At 36.9% G+C, this 18771-nt stretch overlaps 1 protein-coding gene across 1 annotated transcript; it reads left to right on the forward strand.

Moving 5' to 3' along the window:
* Positions 1-13273: 13273 nt before the first annotated feature.
* On the forward strand, positions 13274-18436 carry LOC133662888 (small EDRK-rich factor 2-like). Its single transcript, XM_062067074.1, has 3 exons — positions 13274-13436; positions 14126-14234; positions 18063-18436. The coding sequence occupies exons 1-3, from the start codon at positions 13430-13432 to the stop codon at positions 18139-18141; spliced, it is 195 nt and encodes a 64-aa protein (XP_061923058.1). The 5' UTR covers positions 13274-13429; the 3' UTR covers positions 18142-18436.
* Positions 18437-18771: the final 335 nt, after the last annotated feature.

An 18771-nucleotide genomic window follows, 5' to 3' on the forward strand; every position in this document is an offset into this window, starting at 1 on the left:
AAGCAAGCAAAATAATGTAAATGTCCACATAAAAAGGATGTAGACTTAGACAAACTTTATTGATCCACAAGGGAAATTGTTCCACACAGTAGTCAGTTACAAAGGATGGAAAGGATAAGGATGGAAAGGATAATGCACACAAGGGCACAAAAAGAGGGCGAAAACAAAAGATATAAAGTAGACTAAAAATGTACCGTAGTAGCAATATACAATATAACATATATGTTATATTTACATATTATATATACAGTATATAATATATACTTATATATTATATTATATTCTATTTTACAAGGGACAAGCGGTAGAAAATGGATGGCTATACAATATATAACAAATCCCAATTACCATGTGCAATATTACAGTGTATGTAACAGCTGCAGTAAAAAAAAAAGTGTGCAGATAAAAATGAGAAGCGGTGTAGTTTTAAAGGATCTTGCAAAACACGACAACAGTTGTGAAATCCAAGCCAGCCTCATCCCCACCCCTGCTGCACTGATCTTTTGCTTCCAAGACTTAAGGTCAGCCAGTGCAACATCTGCACCACAGGAGGCATTATTACCATGATGCTTGCCAGTCTTTTGTCCTGAAATGATCTTTGACAAAGTGGACGCCTCAGGCAGTAATAAAAAGGTGGAACAATAACTCTGCTATTTGGAGAAGGTCACTTTTGTCTGAACCTATTACCTCCTGATGCTGCTTCCAACCCAAACATAGCATTCTTAATCCTATCATGCGCCCTACGTGTAACATTTGTACGTGTCGATCTAAAAGTAGATCAGACGATCACATTACACGATGCTTTGTCAAATCCCACACGACTCGCTAACACGACCCATTTCCCGTAACACATTAACCCACTTTTAACGCTCCTTTTCACAATGACAACCATCCACTGTCCAGGATGTTGTTCGAAAGTGATGAGAACAAAGATAACGGTGACATGAATCGCTACAAACTGGATGAAAGTAGAATGCCTGTTTGCCAATTCTCACAAATGATGTTGCAAGCTAAAGATTGTTCAAGCACATTACAGGAAGTAGCGCAGCTGCAAGGCAAAATTGCTATTAACAAACAACAGTTTTATTGCCTCACAGTATAATTGTATTCTATTGTCGTAGACAATTCATAAAAGGCTTGATCTACTAAGATTTGAATGTGGCGCGCTAAACAGTGTTTGCAAACCATAAAATTGTGTGTACTATTTGTGGTCGTGTTGCGTGTGATCCCCTAAGACTGTGTGTACAATTGATAGCTGGTGTACACTGCCTTATTTAAATGAGGTTTTTACGCGTACTATGCAACTTTCACCATGGAGACACTCATTTCCTGCACATTCATGTTATCCTGTTCCTACCTGTGGTGTTTTGCTGGGTTTTGAAACATGCAGCAGACATATACCACTTTTTATGGGCATTTTAGAAGCAGTCCTGAGGTGCATCTACAACAGAATCCACTTATTTTAGCAAGCTGAGTGCGCGCTCATAGGAGGGGCTGGCGCTAACTGCAAGCCTGCGTTCCAGATGCAAGTTTTTTTTCATATATCAAAATCGCCTCCATCTTCACAGCTATGTCTGCGCAACTGCCAGTTTGCGCGTCCTTTCTAGACCAGTGGTTCTTAACCTGGGTTCGATCGAACCGTAGGGGTTCGGTGAGTCGGGCTCAGGGGTTCGGCGGAGGTCAAGACACACCCGACTCATCATGTAAATAAAAACTTCTCCCTATCGGCGTATTACGGATACGGCAACAGCAGAAGTCAGACTGATTTGCAGGTGTGTAATTTGTTGTGAGTTTATGCACTGTGTTGGTTTTGTTGTTTGAACAAGGTGATGTTCATGCACGGTTCATTTTGTGCACCAGTAAAAAAAACATGGTAACACTTTAGTATGGGGAATATATTCACCATTAATTAGTTGTTTATTAACATGCAAATTAGTAACATATTGGCTCTTAACTAGTCATTATTAAGTACTTATTAATGCCTTATTCGGCATGGCCTTATTATAACCCAACCCTCTAACCCTAACACTAACCCTAACCAAATAACTCTAAATTAAGTCTTTGTTACTTAGAATATGTTCCCCATACTAAAGTGTTACCAAAAACATGTAACTTTGTCTTGAATTTGAAAAAATACAACATTTTATTTTTCACTAAAGAAGGGTTCGGTGAATGCGCATATGAAACTGGTGGGGTTCGGTACCTCCAACAAGGTTAAGAACCACTGCTCTAGACGTACTAAATAGACTATGTTTACACCGCAGGCCAAAGTAGCCCAAATCAGATTTTTTCCAGCTGACTGTTTACACTACAAGTAAAATGTGGTCTATATCAGACTCCAGTGTAAAAGCGCACAGGCTCCAATGTGGCCCCAATATGGCCTAGATGTCACTGGCATGCAAAGTTTGATAAAGTGATAATACAGGAAGTTGACCAGATTCGTAAAAGTACAAGGAAGTCGTTACTACTACTACTACAAAATAAAATAAAGGTCGCTACATCTTAAAAAAATGTGGGTTTGTTTTTTTTACCTGAAAATGAATTAAAGTAATATTATGTATGAATGGATATATATTGTGTAATATATTTGGGAGGTTAAGTAGAGGCGACATTAGCTTTATTTTTCAACTCAATTACTCAAACAATTTACGCAATGTACGTAACATGTAAGCAAATACGCCAGAGCGTAATTTATGGTCCTTCAACAATCAAAATATATATTTATATATTACATATAGCCTATTATTTGCGCACTATTGACTAATAATGCACCGAAAATTTGGCCATCGAAAAAAGACTTTGCTCACCAACACCGGATGTTGTAATGACGTATCCACTTCCGCTGGTGAGTAGCTTCTTTCCCCGCACACACCAAGGACATAGTTAGCCCAAAGCTAACAAAAAGTCCCAAATTGGTCCCATTTAGGTTGCATTGCCATTTAGACTGAAGTCACATACTTGAAAAGATCAGATTCCAATCAGATTTGGACTACCTTCTGATGTGGCCCGAATCTGATGCGAAAAGATCAGATTTGAAGCACTTTTGAGCATTGAGGCTGGCAAAAAAAAATCAGATCTGTGTCACTTGAGGGCATAAAAAATCAGATTTGGTGAGCAGCGCAAACTGGGCCATAAAGACGCAAAACAGCTCCCCCAGTTTAGTTTCAGTCTTGATAAATCAGACTGTGTGTGGTAAACAATTAAATGTGCATTTTCTCCTCGCAGTATGGTGGGCGTACTGATAATCAGCATTTATTCTACAGATTCATGACGATAGACATGCTGAATTAATTCCTCTCCTTATTCTGCACAAACATTTAGTAGATCAGGTCCCGAAGGGCAATTAGTATTCGCAAAATGTTAATTATACTTTTAGATTGTTAGATTAGTTGGTCATGTAACACCAAGTTACATGGTAGAATTATTGAATCTCATGCTAAGGAATGTAATGTAAATATATCGGTGGGAGCATTATTTGGAAGCAAGCGATGGTTGGAAAAATGTTGCCTTAAAACAACTTTTTACTTTAAAAGAGGACCTATGATTAGGAATGGGAATCGTTCATATGATTGTACTTGAAAAACAATGCCGGTGAAACACCAGTGCTGAGAGGTGGTACTTAAAAAATGAAAAACACATTTTTTGTAAAAAATAAATAAATAAATAAGAAAAAGTATAATAATAATAATAAAACATAACATATAGTAATCATTTATCCTACCTTCTCTTGTGTTTCCTCAAACCAAGTTGTAATGTTGCATTGCCGCCGCCTTTTTTGTCTGAGTTTAGCCGCAAAACCGATTTTGTATAAATGGAAACAAAATAAAAAAATATTACAATAGAATGAAAATAAAAAGCAACGATGAGAATAAAAATGTAACAGTAAAATAAGAATATAACAAGAGAAACTAGGCAGTAGTGACCATGTTATGAAAAATTATTTCATTGTTATTGTTTTGCATCCCCTGTCATCCTAGTACCCCCCTCCCTCCCAGAGAGGAGTTGTACAGTCTAATGGCGTGTGGGACAAAGGAGTTTTTGAGTCTATTAGTCCTGCACTTGGGATGAAGCAGTCTAGCACTGAACAGGCTCCTCTGGCTACTGACAACGGTATGCAGAGGGTGAATGGCATCATCCAGGATGCTCACTAGTTTTTCCAAAACATGTTGACAAAACAATGTAAAATGTGGACAAATAAAGAGAGACGTATTTATTTTATAGACATCATGAGACGAGAAGGCATGGCACAGTAGGCTGCAGCTAACAGTCTCGGCACAGCAAAAGGAAAGGAGGATGGCAGAGAACAGATACTACAGTAGAATGTCCACATATGTACGTACGTCCACCATACTGTGACATCACACTGTGTCCACTCTTAAACTCCACTCTTTTTGAATACAGTGCCACTTACTAAAACATAAAATGCACAACACAGCAGCTCCAGAACCAATTGTTGTAATAGAAGCAAACTGCTCAGTCAGCATGTTTTTTCACAATGACGGACAGGAAGTTATTTGCTTCTGTAGATCATGCACCTGTTGGCCAATGTACATTGCCGGAGAGGGAGCCTATCATTATTCTAAATGTGCAGGAGTTAGCAACACAAACAGTTTCCCTGCAGGCTGGCGTCAAAAACAAGGACACTGGGTGGGTGGGGGTGGGACCTGAGTGGGGATCAGCTCCTCCCATCCATCACTGAAGACAGCAGGCAGCACTGTGGCAGCGTGATGGATGACAGCGGTGAAATGAGACCGAAGAATGAAGCGTACATCCTGCTAGCGCACTACTACACATCAGTGCTCACACCACTTCATAATCAGCATTGGTGCATTTAGTGGAGTGTTTGCGCGGATCTGCACATCACAGCTTGCACACACACACACACACACACACACACACACACACACACACACACACACACACACACACACACACACACACACACACACACACACACACACACACACACACACACACACACACACACACACACACACACACACACACACACACACACACACACACACACACACACACACTTTCATTTTCTTCATATCATTTTGATTTTCTTTTGTCCAAATACAGTACTGTAGCAGCGGGATAACCCATTTTGGGCCCATGTTGACAAGTGTTGTTACAAATGTGTCACATAAAATTGACCTACTGTGTGTTCTGCACAGAGATGAAAACTATAATAATAATAATAATAATAATAATAATAATAATAATAATAATAATAATAATGTTTTGGACTTATATACAGCTTTTTTAACCCACCCAAAGATGTTTAAAAAAACCAGTAAATAAATATTGATGAATACATATTATTATTATTATTATTATTATTATTATTGTTATTATTATTGCTTTGATTATTCCTGCTCCTATTTGGACACACACGATGTGTCTTTTTTTAAACATTATTTTAATATTATTATTGTTTTTTACAAATGGCATGCTATTTTTCTTTTTTTAATTGAATGTAGATGAGTGTTTTTGGTTTGTTGAAAAAAACCCAGACATGAATAATGATGACATGATCACACAAGCGCTTTTCGTGTCCTTCTCGCCAGTTCCAGGTCCTGAATGGCTATCAAAGTGTACCAACTTGTCTGATTTTATCCTCAGCCATCTACTTTTCACGTGAGAGGCATGACTTATGATCTACAATAAACTTACAGGGAGCAGGGAAGCGAGGAAACATCAGATCACTCAATGATGTACACATAGGGACACACGGAAGTGATCACCTCGCCGCTATAAATAGTTTGTCTGCGCTTATAATACCAATATCACTCATTCAAGTCACAAAATAAAAATGGGGTATTGTTGGCGCTTTTTGAATGGTTATTTATCTGATTTTATGGGCAGAATAGTGGTGCTCCCATTGGCTCTGCTGTAAGCGGACTTTTATTTACGTTTATTTAATATTTAGAATGCATTTTTTAAAAATCCATCCATTGTCATGTCTTTTAAAATGATTGTGAACAATAGGCAAAATTCCCCCACAAAAAGTGCAGTTCCCCTTTAAACACTTGCCTCCGACTTTCCTCGCAGGAAATAAACAACCACACAAAAAAGAAAACAAGTGGTGCCACTAAGTAAATGTAATTACATTTACTAAACACACGTTGTACAGTTTGGTTTTGTACGCTAGACCCTGATTTAGTTAGTGTAAATAAGTGTCAAACTCATCTGCCCTCAAAATATAATTTTATACGGCCCGTGAAAACCTTAAAATAATATGAAATAAAATAAAAAATATTTAAATAAAGTACTTTATCTTTTATTACTGAATGTATTTGTTATTTCCATTTTGACAAAGAAGAATACATGCACTGCATGCAATTGCATATCCTTTTAACTGTAATAGTATCTAATAATATCAATAATTAAAATAATGTAATCATTGTAATATTGTTTAATAAGATTAAAAATAATATTCTTTAATAATATATATATTTATTTTCAAAACAAAAATAAATGTTTTCAAAGCAAGTTATACATCAAATTGTTCATTGTGACAATGACAATAGATACTACGGTGAAAAAATGGTGGGCGAAACACGGACAGAGACAGGAACAGACTTAATAAACTGATTAAGAGAGCTGACTCCGTCCTAGGCTGCCCACTAGACAGCATTGAGTAGGTGGCTGACAGAAGAATGCTGACCAAGTTGACATCCGTAATGTCCAATCCCTCTCACCCCGTGCACGGCACTGTGGAGGCCCTGAGTAGCTCCCTCAGCATGAGACTGTTACATCCACAGTGCAAGAAGGTGCGCTACTGCAGGTCCTTTATACCCACAGCCATAAGACTTTACAACGCACTTACGAGATTACGTGATGTTTTTTCATGGTGTGCAATACGGATGTTGGTATTTTATTGTTTTTCATTATGCTTTACTTCTGTTACTGTGTGTAAAAACCTGCACTGCAACAACGTAAATAAATACATATCTATCCTATCCTATCCTAAACAGCCTCCTGTACTGTATGAGGACTGATGCTGTTTTGATTGACACAATATTATCTGTTTGTTTATTATTATTGTTTGAACTTTTCACTGTAAAAATGTTCATTGTGTAAATTCTCAGTAAATTACTGGCTATTAATTGCACTACTTTCACGATAACATTTTCAGTAGTTTACCATGAAATATCTTTAAAGCAATTGACTGTAACTGCTTAGCTTTGATTTTACAATTAATTACAATATAGTTACAACTAAATGATGTAGCGGTACAATCTTAATTTCATAGTTAATTACAGTACAATTAAATTATATGCTGTAAATTCACAATTGTAATTTAATTGTTAATTAGTACTCTCTCGTTTTAACAGCATACAGCCACCTATTGTACAAGTGTGTGCAATGTAGTCAACAGAACCTTTTAGGACAGTGTTTCTTAACCATAGGGCCGGCGTCCACTGTTGGGCAGTGAGCGCCACCTAGAGGGCCGCCAAAAAATATCGGTTTCTCAGCTGTGGTGCGTATGAACGCAGAGTACTCAGTTGTAATACTTTTTTCCACCACTTGTGGCAGTAATGACAATCTTAAACCAGAGTGGTGCATAAAGAGAGTATGGCCAACTGCTACCAAGGACGGTTGCATGCAATTGTTGTCGTTTTGAAGTTAATTTTTCTGTCGACAGAAACCAAAATAATATTTCTATAAATAGTCCAGCTCATAAACTTACAATAAAACATACTTTTATTTTGTCTAAATATCATTTTGCGGCCATATTTGACGCACTCTGCTACTACATTCCCGCAGTGTTTCGTGACCAGCAGGCACTCTAACACGCACTAGACGGCACAATAAATGTAAAAGAAAATACACAGAACGACCAAAAAAATTATGAATTACCCTCATTATGCCAAAACCTTCATTAGCTTTGGACCAACAATCACGGAGAAATTGTGACTTTGTGTGAAATATGTCACCTGTGGTGGCTGCCTCCAGTGTATTTGTAATCACTGTATGTATCACACATTATGTATTATTCTAACTGAGCTTTCTTTTTGTAACATGCTAAGTAATAAGTGTACTTTTGTACTAATTTCTCCATATTTCTGCACAATAACTCAGATATGGTAACACTGGCGAGCAGTAGAGAATATGGAGTGATTTTAGGCCCAGAACATATTTTGCTTTCTTCATTATTGATGTATTTCTTGCCACTTTATGTTGTAATTTTTTTAACGAGATTTCCAGTTTATTTTTCTTATCTATTACACCCAAAATTTGGTTTCTTTGACTCATTTAATGTCCGTTTATTTGTATTTGTGTTTGACTTTTTCTTCTATTCTCACCGAATTGCATAATTTTAGTTTTACTTCAATTCAAAGCCGCAAACACATCCCAACAGCTTAAAGTCGGTAGCGGTCATGGCACCCTGTCGTCACGAGAGTGCCTTTTGACCGATCATTGAGAAGATCGCTCGAAACAGAGTTGGCCATTATCTCTTTATACACGACTCTGTCTCAAACAAACAGAAGAAGTCAGGAGCTAAAGTCATGGAGAAATTTCTTCAGCGCAAAAATATAACTGAAGTGGTAAAGCTGTATTTCCATTTGCATTTTAATTTATTGACAGTTTAGTTAAGAAACATATTCATTATTATTTGGGGTATTTATTTAAACACTACACAATTTTACATGTATTTGTCATCAGTTATTTATGAGTCTTTTCTTATGCAGTATATTTGGTTGCTACTATTTTTTTCTAATCAGCCTGACCTAAGCCTAGGGTTTACAGTATATGTTAAATAAAAGTTCATATTTGTGATAAACACATGGTTTTATATCATTTTATAAGGTTGTACACTGTAAGTAGGTTAGATATAATTTTTGATTTCAATTGAAATCAAGAGTAGATTACTAATTCAAAGTTAATGGCGTGTGAAATATAAGGATATCATAATTTTTCAACAGTCATTTGTTTTAATGTTGCAGTAAATTTGGTTTACAGTGTGGTACTGTGAAAAAACAGTTAATTGCTGTAAAATGTAGATGTATCACAATTTTTACAGTCATTTGTTGTAATGGTACAGTTAGTTTCGATTACAGTATTTTACTGTGAAAAATACTGTTGAATGCGGTGAAATCCTGGTAATTTTTTTACAGTTTTGGATTGTGCAGGTAGATATGATAGGTTCATAAGAATTTCAATTAAAATTGTAAAGATGGAATGTGGCTCTGAATAAATTGGTGGCATTTATAACAAGGATGTGATGGTGCACATGCACTGCCCAACAGCAATGAAGGAGACATTAGCATCCAAAATCTTTGAGAGAGTCCAAATGAGCAGGTGGTGCTAAAAGCACCGGGAGACAAATATAGTTTGGTTGAAGCATGACACTGTAGCTGCCAGCAGCTGTGGAGGCAAAAACAAGTCGGAGGCAGACATACTGTGTCGCCAGCAGCCTAATAAACTGACCACAATGTTTGACATGCTCCGCTACATGCTGCTAAATTCTTCATGCTCCAACACGCAAAAACCTCTCAGATCCTGTCTCAAGCTTTAATTACTCTGTTGTCTTCACTAAAAGGAGAGAGCTCTCTGGATCATGTGGTGACTCAAAAGCACAACATTCTTTGGAGTTTGTTTTTTTCCCCCAGAAAGTTCCAAATACAATATGGCCAATTATATCTCATCGTGGTAGGCTTTTCTAAGAAGACCTGCGGAGTAGAGTAACAAAAAACATTTATGTGCAGCTGCACTACTTTAGTTATGTGTGGCCTCTAAACTACTGTTTGAAAAATGTGGAGAAAGCTTGTCATTGCAAAAGGTGAAGGAAACCCTTGAAAGCTGCATTCTCTCTTTGGCCAAAAGAGGGCGACTATACTGCTGTACAGTGGAACCATGATGTACGAACACCTCATTAAACAAACTTTTACATTTATGAACCACAGACCAAATATAAATACTGTACAAGTCATGTGTGTGTGTGTGTGTATGTGTGTGTGTGTGTGTGTGTGTGTGTGTGTGTGTGTGTGTGTGTGTGTGTGTGTGTGTGTGTGTGTGTTTATAAGGCACATTTCTAGGCAGTTACACTTGAAATACATTTAAAAACAAACATGTATTTCTATCAACATATATAGGGTATGATAGTCTTTGAATAAATTCACACATAAGAATCTAATAAATGTAGGGCGAAATGGGACAAAATTAAATAACTTTTTTTTTTTTAAATAATTGAACATGTCATTAATTCATTATAATGTGAATCAAATACATACAGGTGTTATTAAGTGTGCCATAATGTACTAAATGTAATTAAATATTTAGGTACACAATTATATATTTTTGAATTAATAATTGTTTTCACACACAAAAACACTCTTCATCTACACAATTCAAAGAAAAAAAAAATAACACCTGCGATTTTTGTTTTGTTTTGTTTTGTTAATTGAGTATGTCATACTTTGTTCCGTATCATACATGTAGCACATAATATACATACATATCTCCAGTGAACAGTCTCTTTCTCAACGTCAATATTATTATTTCACAAAAAAGAAAAGAAAATTGAGTTAATACAATTAAATTAAATTAAATTAAACATATCTCAAAAGGGTAATGGGAAGAAGTATAAACTTTTTGAATCCCCCCTATATGATATAATATCGTCATTTGTAAAAAACAAAGTAAAACCAAAAAAACATTAGTAATATTAAAAAAAACAAAAAACAACAACATTATTAATTAACTTTTTGGACATCATTACGCCTCAAAAGCGTAAAGCGCGTTCTTCTGGTGGCATAAATGAAGTGAAAGTGTGAAAGTGTTTATGGTCACTAAGGGGTTATTTGTGTCATTTAAGGCGCGTGGCAGTAAGTACATTTCCTGGTGCATTGGCTAAGAGCCTGAGATTTTAAAGAGGTCAAAAAAAGTACAAGGAATTGTTTTTTATTTATTTTTGTATCATTGATTCGTCTAATTAGTGTTTTAATGAGTTTTTATTTTATTTTATTTGGTCTCTGATCTGCATGTGTCTAATGTAGTTGAAATTCTCTCATGGCCAGGAGGGAGCTCATAAAAAGAACTACCGGTAATAAAGAACTAATAAATAAACAATAAGATAAATACATCAATTCATTTTCTACCACTTGTCCTTTTAATAAAATATTATTTGAAATATTATATTATTATTGTTAATAAATAATATTAAAATATATATTTTTTTAAATACACTTGTTGACTTATTCAGTGTATTAGATCAGACTGTCAGGACTGGGTCTGTGGCGTGGTTTGTTCTCCCGTGGTGCAAAGGAAAATTGGCGCGTGCGAGGCGTGAATTTGAATACATGTTTATTTAACAATAAAAAAGAAATAAACAAAAGGCGCTCACAGAGGAGGTAACAAACTTGGCTATGAAACAAAAGACATGCACGTGGGCACAAAAACTATGAACAATAAACACAAACTTACTTGACATAGAGAACTGTGACACGACATGAAGCAGAGTGCTGAATGTGTGAGGACGCCAGGACGAACAACAGGAAAACAATGGACTTAAATAACACAGACATGATTAAAGACAGGTGTGAGTCGTGAGGACAGGTGAAAACTAATGGGTTGCTATGGTGACAAACAAGAGTGCACAATGAGTCCAAACGTGGAACAGGTGAAACTAATGGGTAACCATGGAAACAAGACAAGGGAATGAAAAGCAGGAACAAAAAACAGTCCAAAACCAAGTAGAACATAACTTAAACAAAACATGATCACACAGATGCGACACAGACTAAGTCAACATTTTATTTTAAAATCAAGTATGGCGTTATTTTATATACAATATGGGTAAAACTCAAATTAGGGGAAATTGGATTATGCAGTGTTTCATAAAAATTCTAAACATTAAGAACACTTGAAAAGTAACAACATATTTCAATATCATACAAATAAAGTAGCACTACATTATTATAGGTATAAATATATTTTCAATGAGCGTCAAATAATGTTGAATACAACTGTACAAAACATATTTTTCCTAAAATTATTATTTACAAAACGTTCAATGCCCGTGTACCATTTTTAATCCTTAAAAAAAACACTTGAATTGCCTTTTAACCTTCATTTCCATGATTTGCTAACGCTGCCATCTTCTGGCCAAATACTGCCAATGCTTCTTTTTATTCGTTTTATTTCGAGACCTGTGTGTGTAAGGTGTGTCCATCCATCTCCTACCGCTTGTCCCTTTTGGGCAGTCTTCAAAGACTGCCAAAAATAAAAATAAAATAAAAAAAACCTTATAAAGAAAAATTTATTTTTGAGCATATCTATGTTTTGCCTCATTCTCTTTCTATGCCACATCAATGTGGAATGCGCTCCCTCCCAACAGGTATAAAAGAAAGGGCATCTCTATCCTCCTTCAAAACCGCAATAAAAGTTCACCTCCAGGCAGCTACAACCCTAAACTAACACCCTCCCCGGATTGCTAATAATCAAATGTAAACAATCAAATGCAGATACTTTTTCTTATGCCTTCTGATCTCTCTCTCTCTCTCTCTCTCTCTCTCTCTCTCTCTCTCTCTCTCTCTCTCTCTCTCTCTCTCTCTCTCTCTCTCTCTCTCTCTCTCTCTCTCTCTCTCTCTCTCTCTCTCTCTCTCTCTCTCTCTCTCTCTCTCTATGTCCACTACTTGATGTCCATATTCCCCCCCCCTCCACACCCCTGATTGTAAATAATGTAAATAATTCAATGTGATTATCTTGTGTGATGACTGTATTATGATGATAGTATATATGATAGTATATATCTGTATCATGAATCAATTTACGTGGACCCCGACTTAAACAAGTTGAATAACTTATTTGGGTGTTACCATTTAGTGGTCAATTGTACGGAATATGTACTTCACTGTGCAACCTACTAATAAAAGTCTCAATCAATCAATCAATCAGTCTAAAACTAATAAGCTCACAAGGACAAGTGTTATTCGGTAGCTTTAGTAGTAGTGGCTTTTAAAAAATGCTAAAAACAACACATTTTATTTTTATAATTTTTTTTCATTTTGTGCTCTGCAGATGGTGAATGAAGTAAATATTCACTCGATACTGCTACTATAACATTGCATAAAAAAAGCAAACCAACATTCTGACACAAAATAACTATTGTCATACATTGTTTTCACTTAACACAATTATTCAATGATAAGAATATTTACCTTCTGAAAACCTTTTATTTATTTAATGATAATAATATTTACCTCCTGAAAACCTTGTATTCCTCTGGGGCTCACCTCTGCGATACACCACTGCGTATGAGCGCCCGGAACCTTCGAGTCCTGCCTACGCGCATGCGCATTTCAGCGCAAACCAAAGCAGGCGAGAAAGAGCGACTGAGGAGACGCAGAGGGAGATTTGGCCCTTTCGGCTGAGCTTTTCGTGTGGATTTGGGTCGACAGACGCGTCGAATACAAACATGACCAGTGGGTATCGACATATATAAATTTACCGTAAGGCAATATGTACTTCACAACAATTGCATGCTCGTATTGGGCCGGTTGTTTCTGTGAGCTAGTTTGGGTGCCGTCTAATTGCTGGATCCAGACATCACGTCCTCCCTCAGGGATGTTTAATTTTATTAAAAAAGCGCACCAATATTCAAACTGTTCTCATTAAAGACAGTTAAAATCAACCAAAATGCCTTAAAAGGTATTGTTACTTTTATTTTATTCGAAAATAGCTTCTTATATCCACTCGTGGGCCTACTGAAACCGACTTCGTGCAATACCATGTTCAAAGCGCTCCTATCTTGTTAGTTGTCAAAATGATCATTTTCTAATTGTTTTTATTTTCAAACTAATTGTCTGTGAAATATGTATTCGATCACAATTACGGGAAATATTGCTAATTGGCTGACCTGTTGTACTGACGCTTGACTTGTTGTTGTTTGCATGCTGCTCCACAGCGCCCCCTTGCCACGTCTGCTGCTTTTTTTACCCCGCTCTTTTTCTTATTCTTTTTTTCATGCTAAATGTTATTAGTTGTGTTGAGACTATATGACACTTCTCTCCTTCTTATTTGTGTTGATTGAAGGTATTAAGCTATTATTAGTGTGACTCTTGGTCACATGTACTTAATTTACATTGTGTGGTTTTGCTCTACCTTTTTAAAGGGGGAAATCAACGTGAGCTTGCACGCCAAAAGAATGCCAAGAAGGCGAATGACGGCGGCAAAGGGAAGAGGGGCGATGACGGGCTGTCGGCTGCTGCTCGGAAGCAGAGGTAAAAGGCATTATTATCGTACTCTCACTAGGCTGTCCGTTCCATGCCGTACTTGGGAACTCCTGACTGACTCAGTGGATTATTTTTGGTCTTGATTATTTTCATAGTGGAAAGCTGTAACTTGCCATTTTTAAGTTGTGAGAGAAGCGATGCGATTATTTATTGATACTTCTTTATTACTCACGCTAATACTTCTTTATTACTCACGCAAACAAGGGAATTTTAAGTTATGACTTTTAGCTTATTTTGAGTCTATTTACCTTATTGTCCAAGGTATAAAACAGTATTCCCCCTGAACAAACAGCCAGCATTTCCTTATGACTTTTTAATTTCTGCATGCTTTTTTGTGGGATTTTAACGCTGATCCTTGTAGGGATAGATACCAAATTTGGTACTTTTATACTGCGGGGGTGTCAAGCTCATTTTCATCGCGAGCCATATCAGCTTTATAGGTCCCGCCAAAGGCCCTGTTGTACTGGAAGACAGTAAAAAACAAAACTATCTTTAGCATATTCAGGCTATGACATCTATTAAACAAGACAAGAAGCAAGGAATTAAACAGAGAGATAATTAAATTTGGCTCAATTGAGGAGAGCGCGTACACCTGTACCCTTGTACAGTGTTCCAACGCGCTCTGCCAGAAAGATTGTACTTTCCCTGATTACATGGCAACAGCTGTTTCTAAGGGACAGGGGTCGTAAACAGCCATCACCTTTGGTTACAGAAAAGTTCAAAGAAAAGGTCGGTTCAAAGAAAAGGTCGTAAAACAGTTCAAAGAAAAGGTCGCCTGGAGGGGAGTCAGGTCCTGCTTCCTCTTCGCTTTGTAGTTCTCTGGTCAAGACAATATCTTTCTGTGGATTAGAATACATGAAAGAAACAGAACACCTTCATGTTGCTTCCCATCCTACACAGTGGAGTTTTACAAGCCTTCTTCTTGGTAGGTTCAAAGACAGCTTTTGTCTGCTCGCCGGGAACTCATTGAAACACAAAGTTTTGTGATTACTTAGATACAATTATTCTGACACACACAACACTCCTCATTCTCCGCCGACGCGGTGCGTTCAGAGACCACGGGAAAAATGAACATCATAACACACTAACATACACATTAACACCAGCAGCTGGTTACAGTATGAATAAAGATATATAGTTCATTATTTACGCACTATTGACTAGTGATGCACTGAAAATTTGGTGGCCCAAAATAGACTTTGATTAGCCAATCAGCACTGCAGAAAACAAATGTTGTGATGATGTAAGCCATACGCACGGCCTGGGGTTGTCTGGAGCGAAGGCAGCATGTTAGTGATGTGGAGGAGCTTCATTGTATCCGAGATATAATGACAGCAATCGTCAAAATGTAGGATGGCAGTGGCGCTTTTATTGAGAGAAAGATTCCCAGCAGCGTGAAGCAAGTGTGACGTCAGGCTCCTTTACAGCTCGCTTGTTATCGTGGACATGGAGTGACAGAAGATTCTCTAAACAAGAATACAGTCTACAATAACACCAGAAATAGATGGTAGATTTGTTGCTACTCGTTTTTAATACAGAGTGATTAAAGGATTTAAGAAATCTAATGGAAAAAAAAAAATCTGAACAAAGTACATTGTGCAATAAGCAGCAACAATTGAAAATAGAGCAAAACAATATTATGTAAGAAAAATATATGTTAATACTACAATAACAGTTTTGTTTGAAATGTACCGGTATGTTTACATTTTTTGTATTTTTAAAGAAAATAAATGCACCATAGCAAATAATGTCACATTGGCCACACCCCCACTGCCACAGGCTTCTTGGCAATCTAGGGGAACCCCTCTGAAAGGTACCCATCCTTAGGGCCCTGTGCTTTTTAGCATCGTCACTCTTTATAATTATTTTTTATTTTAAAAGCTTTTTGTCAAATCTAAACCGGTAGTTAACATTTTGTTTTGGAATATTTAAGTTATGACTTAATGCATAAGTTCATTAACGTGCATCAATTGATCCCATCACAAAATATACACAGTGAACTGCATTAAAATACACACCAAGTTGTTGTTTTTTTCAAATAGTCTTTCTAGTCCAGAAATCCTTAACAACAATCTTAGCAAGCAACGGATGAGTTTTGAAATGTGATTAAAACATATTCTTACACATTTTAAAATAATATTGATCAATGAAGTAGTCCTCAAACAACTGTGGGGCAGTTAAGAAATGTGATGAATTAATTATGATTTAAGTCGGGCAGTGACTTTCTGAAAAGTTAAAACATGCAGGTGCCATTTTTTTTTCTTTGTTTTGTAACAACATTTTAAAAACAGACATATTTATTCACAAAACTTTGTCAGCTTTGTGTTATGGGTGGCAAAGCATATATGATTATTAGCTATTACTATAATCATTTTCAGCTTTTTCTAAACACATGGGGTTTTTTCTTTTTTCTTACATTTTTACTGTTTTTTTGTAAGATTTTATTTCGACAATATTCTGCGAGCCAACAAAACTCGAGCTGCGCACCACACTTGGGACACCTTTGATTAAAGCGGGGGTAGGGAACCTATGGCTCTAGAGCAGTGGTTCTTAACCTGGGTTTGATCGAACCCTAGGGGTTCGGTGAGTCGGGCTCAGGGGTTCGGCGGAGGTAAAGATACACCAGGCTCATCGTGTAAATAAAAACTTCTCCTTATCTGCGTATTACGGATACGGCAACAGCAGAAGTCACACTGATTTGCAGGTGTGTCATTTGTTGTGAGTTTATGCACTGTGTTGGTTTTGTTGTTTGAACAAGGTGATGTTCATGCACGGTTCATTTTGTGCACCAGTAAAAAAACATGGTAATACTTTAGTATGGGGAACATATTCACCATTAATTAGTTGCTTATTAACATGCAAATTAGTAACATATTGGCTCATAACTAGTCATTATTAAGTACTTATTAATGCCTTATTCGGCATGGCCTTATTATTACCCTAACCCTCTAACCAAATAACTCTAAATCAAGTCTTTGTTACTTAGAATATGTTCCCCTAGTGTCCAATAAACTCTAAATTAAGTCTTTGTTACTTAGAATATGTTCCCCATACTAAAGTGTTACCAAAAACATATAACTTTGTCTTGAATTTGAAAAAAAAAATCATTTTATTTTTCACCTATGAAGGGTTCGGTGAATGCGCATATGAAACTGGTGGGGTTCGGTACCTCCAACAAGGTTAAGAACCACTGCTCTAGAGCCAGATGTGGCTCTTTTTAGATGACTGCATCTGGCTCTCAGATACATTTTAGCTGGCATTGCTTAACACGATAGGTAATGAATAATTCCGCTGGTAATCACAGTGTTAAAATAAAACATTCTCATGCATTTTAATCCATCCATCCGTTTTCTACCGCACCTGTTCAAGAAGTCGCATTAATGGTAAGAAGTATTTTATTCATTATTGGTTAGCTTTAGAATAACAATGTTATTGAAAATAATAATACTCTAAAAATGTTGGTCTTACTTAAAAATGCACACATTTAGTTGTATTCAGTGTTAAAAAATATTATATGGCTGTCACAGAAATACATTTTAAATTAGCTTCCCTTTCATGGCTCTCTCAGCCAAAAAGGTTCCCGACCCCGGGAATAAAGTGATACAAATGGCGATTGAGCGACCGCGTTAGCCATTTTATGACTTGCAATCATGCAGTGTCCCGGCCCACCTCTTCCAATTACTCAATGTACCAATCTTGAGTCAAGATCAGAGATTTGCCAAATGTGTCAGACTTTAGGCGCCTAAGCAGGTGTGTGATTGTCCTCTTGCGAGTACGCTCTAAGTTTGTTCCTAACAAAGTGTTTCTGCATTAAAGGGATGCTGAAATAATGCAGCAAAAGCAGAAAAAGTCGGACGGCAGCGACGGAGGAAAAGAACCCCCAAAGTCCAAGTGAAGATCCAGAGTCAAGACATCCATTCATTTGTCTCCACCTCTTCCTGATTCTCCAGACTCCACCTTCATTCAAACGGATCTTACATTCTCTCCTTGGGGCAAAATGGCAATGGGATCTTTTTCTTCGGGGAAATTGGGAATACGCCGCGTGCATGCAGAGGAGCGTTGGTGGTTTTTAGCAGCAGGAGAAAGTTGAACTATTGTCCACACTATCATTGTGCTTTCTTTACTTGTACAAAATACTTTCTCCTGATGATGCTTTGAAATAAAGTATAAATCTTTTTAGGTCATTCTCACATCTGGCACATTTTTATGTCACCTGGAATGCTATGATGAGGAAGTAACAAAGAACAGACATTAAAGAGAGGATGTTTGCGTTAATTAGTAAAACTATCCCATCCATCAATTTTCTACTGCTTGTCCCTTACGCGGTGGAGGGGGTTGCTGGAGCCAATCTCAGCTGCATTCTGGCGGTAGGCGCGGTACACCCTAGACAAGTTGCCACCTATTCCCCCCAAATAGTACAATTTGAATATTTGCTGGAAAAAATAGGCATCAAATCTATTTGGGCTTTGCTCAGTAAGCATCTACATTAGGGCTGCAACTATTAATATATTCATTTGATTGGCAG

Source organism: Entelurus aequoreus, linkage group LG02 (assembly GCF_033978785.1).
Source record: "Entelurus aequoreus isolate RoL-2023_Sb linkage group LG02, RoL_Eaeq_v1.1, whole genome shotgun sequence".
NCBI lineage: Eukaryota > Metazoa > Chordata > Actinopteri > Syngnathiformes > Syngnathidae > Entelurus > Entelurus aequoreus.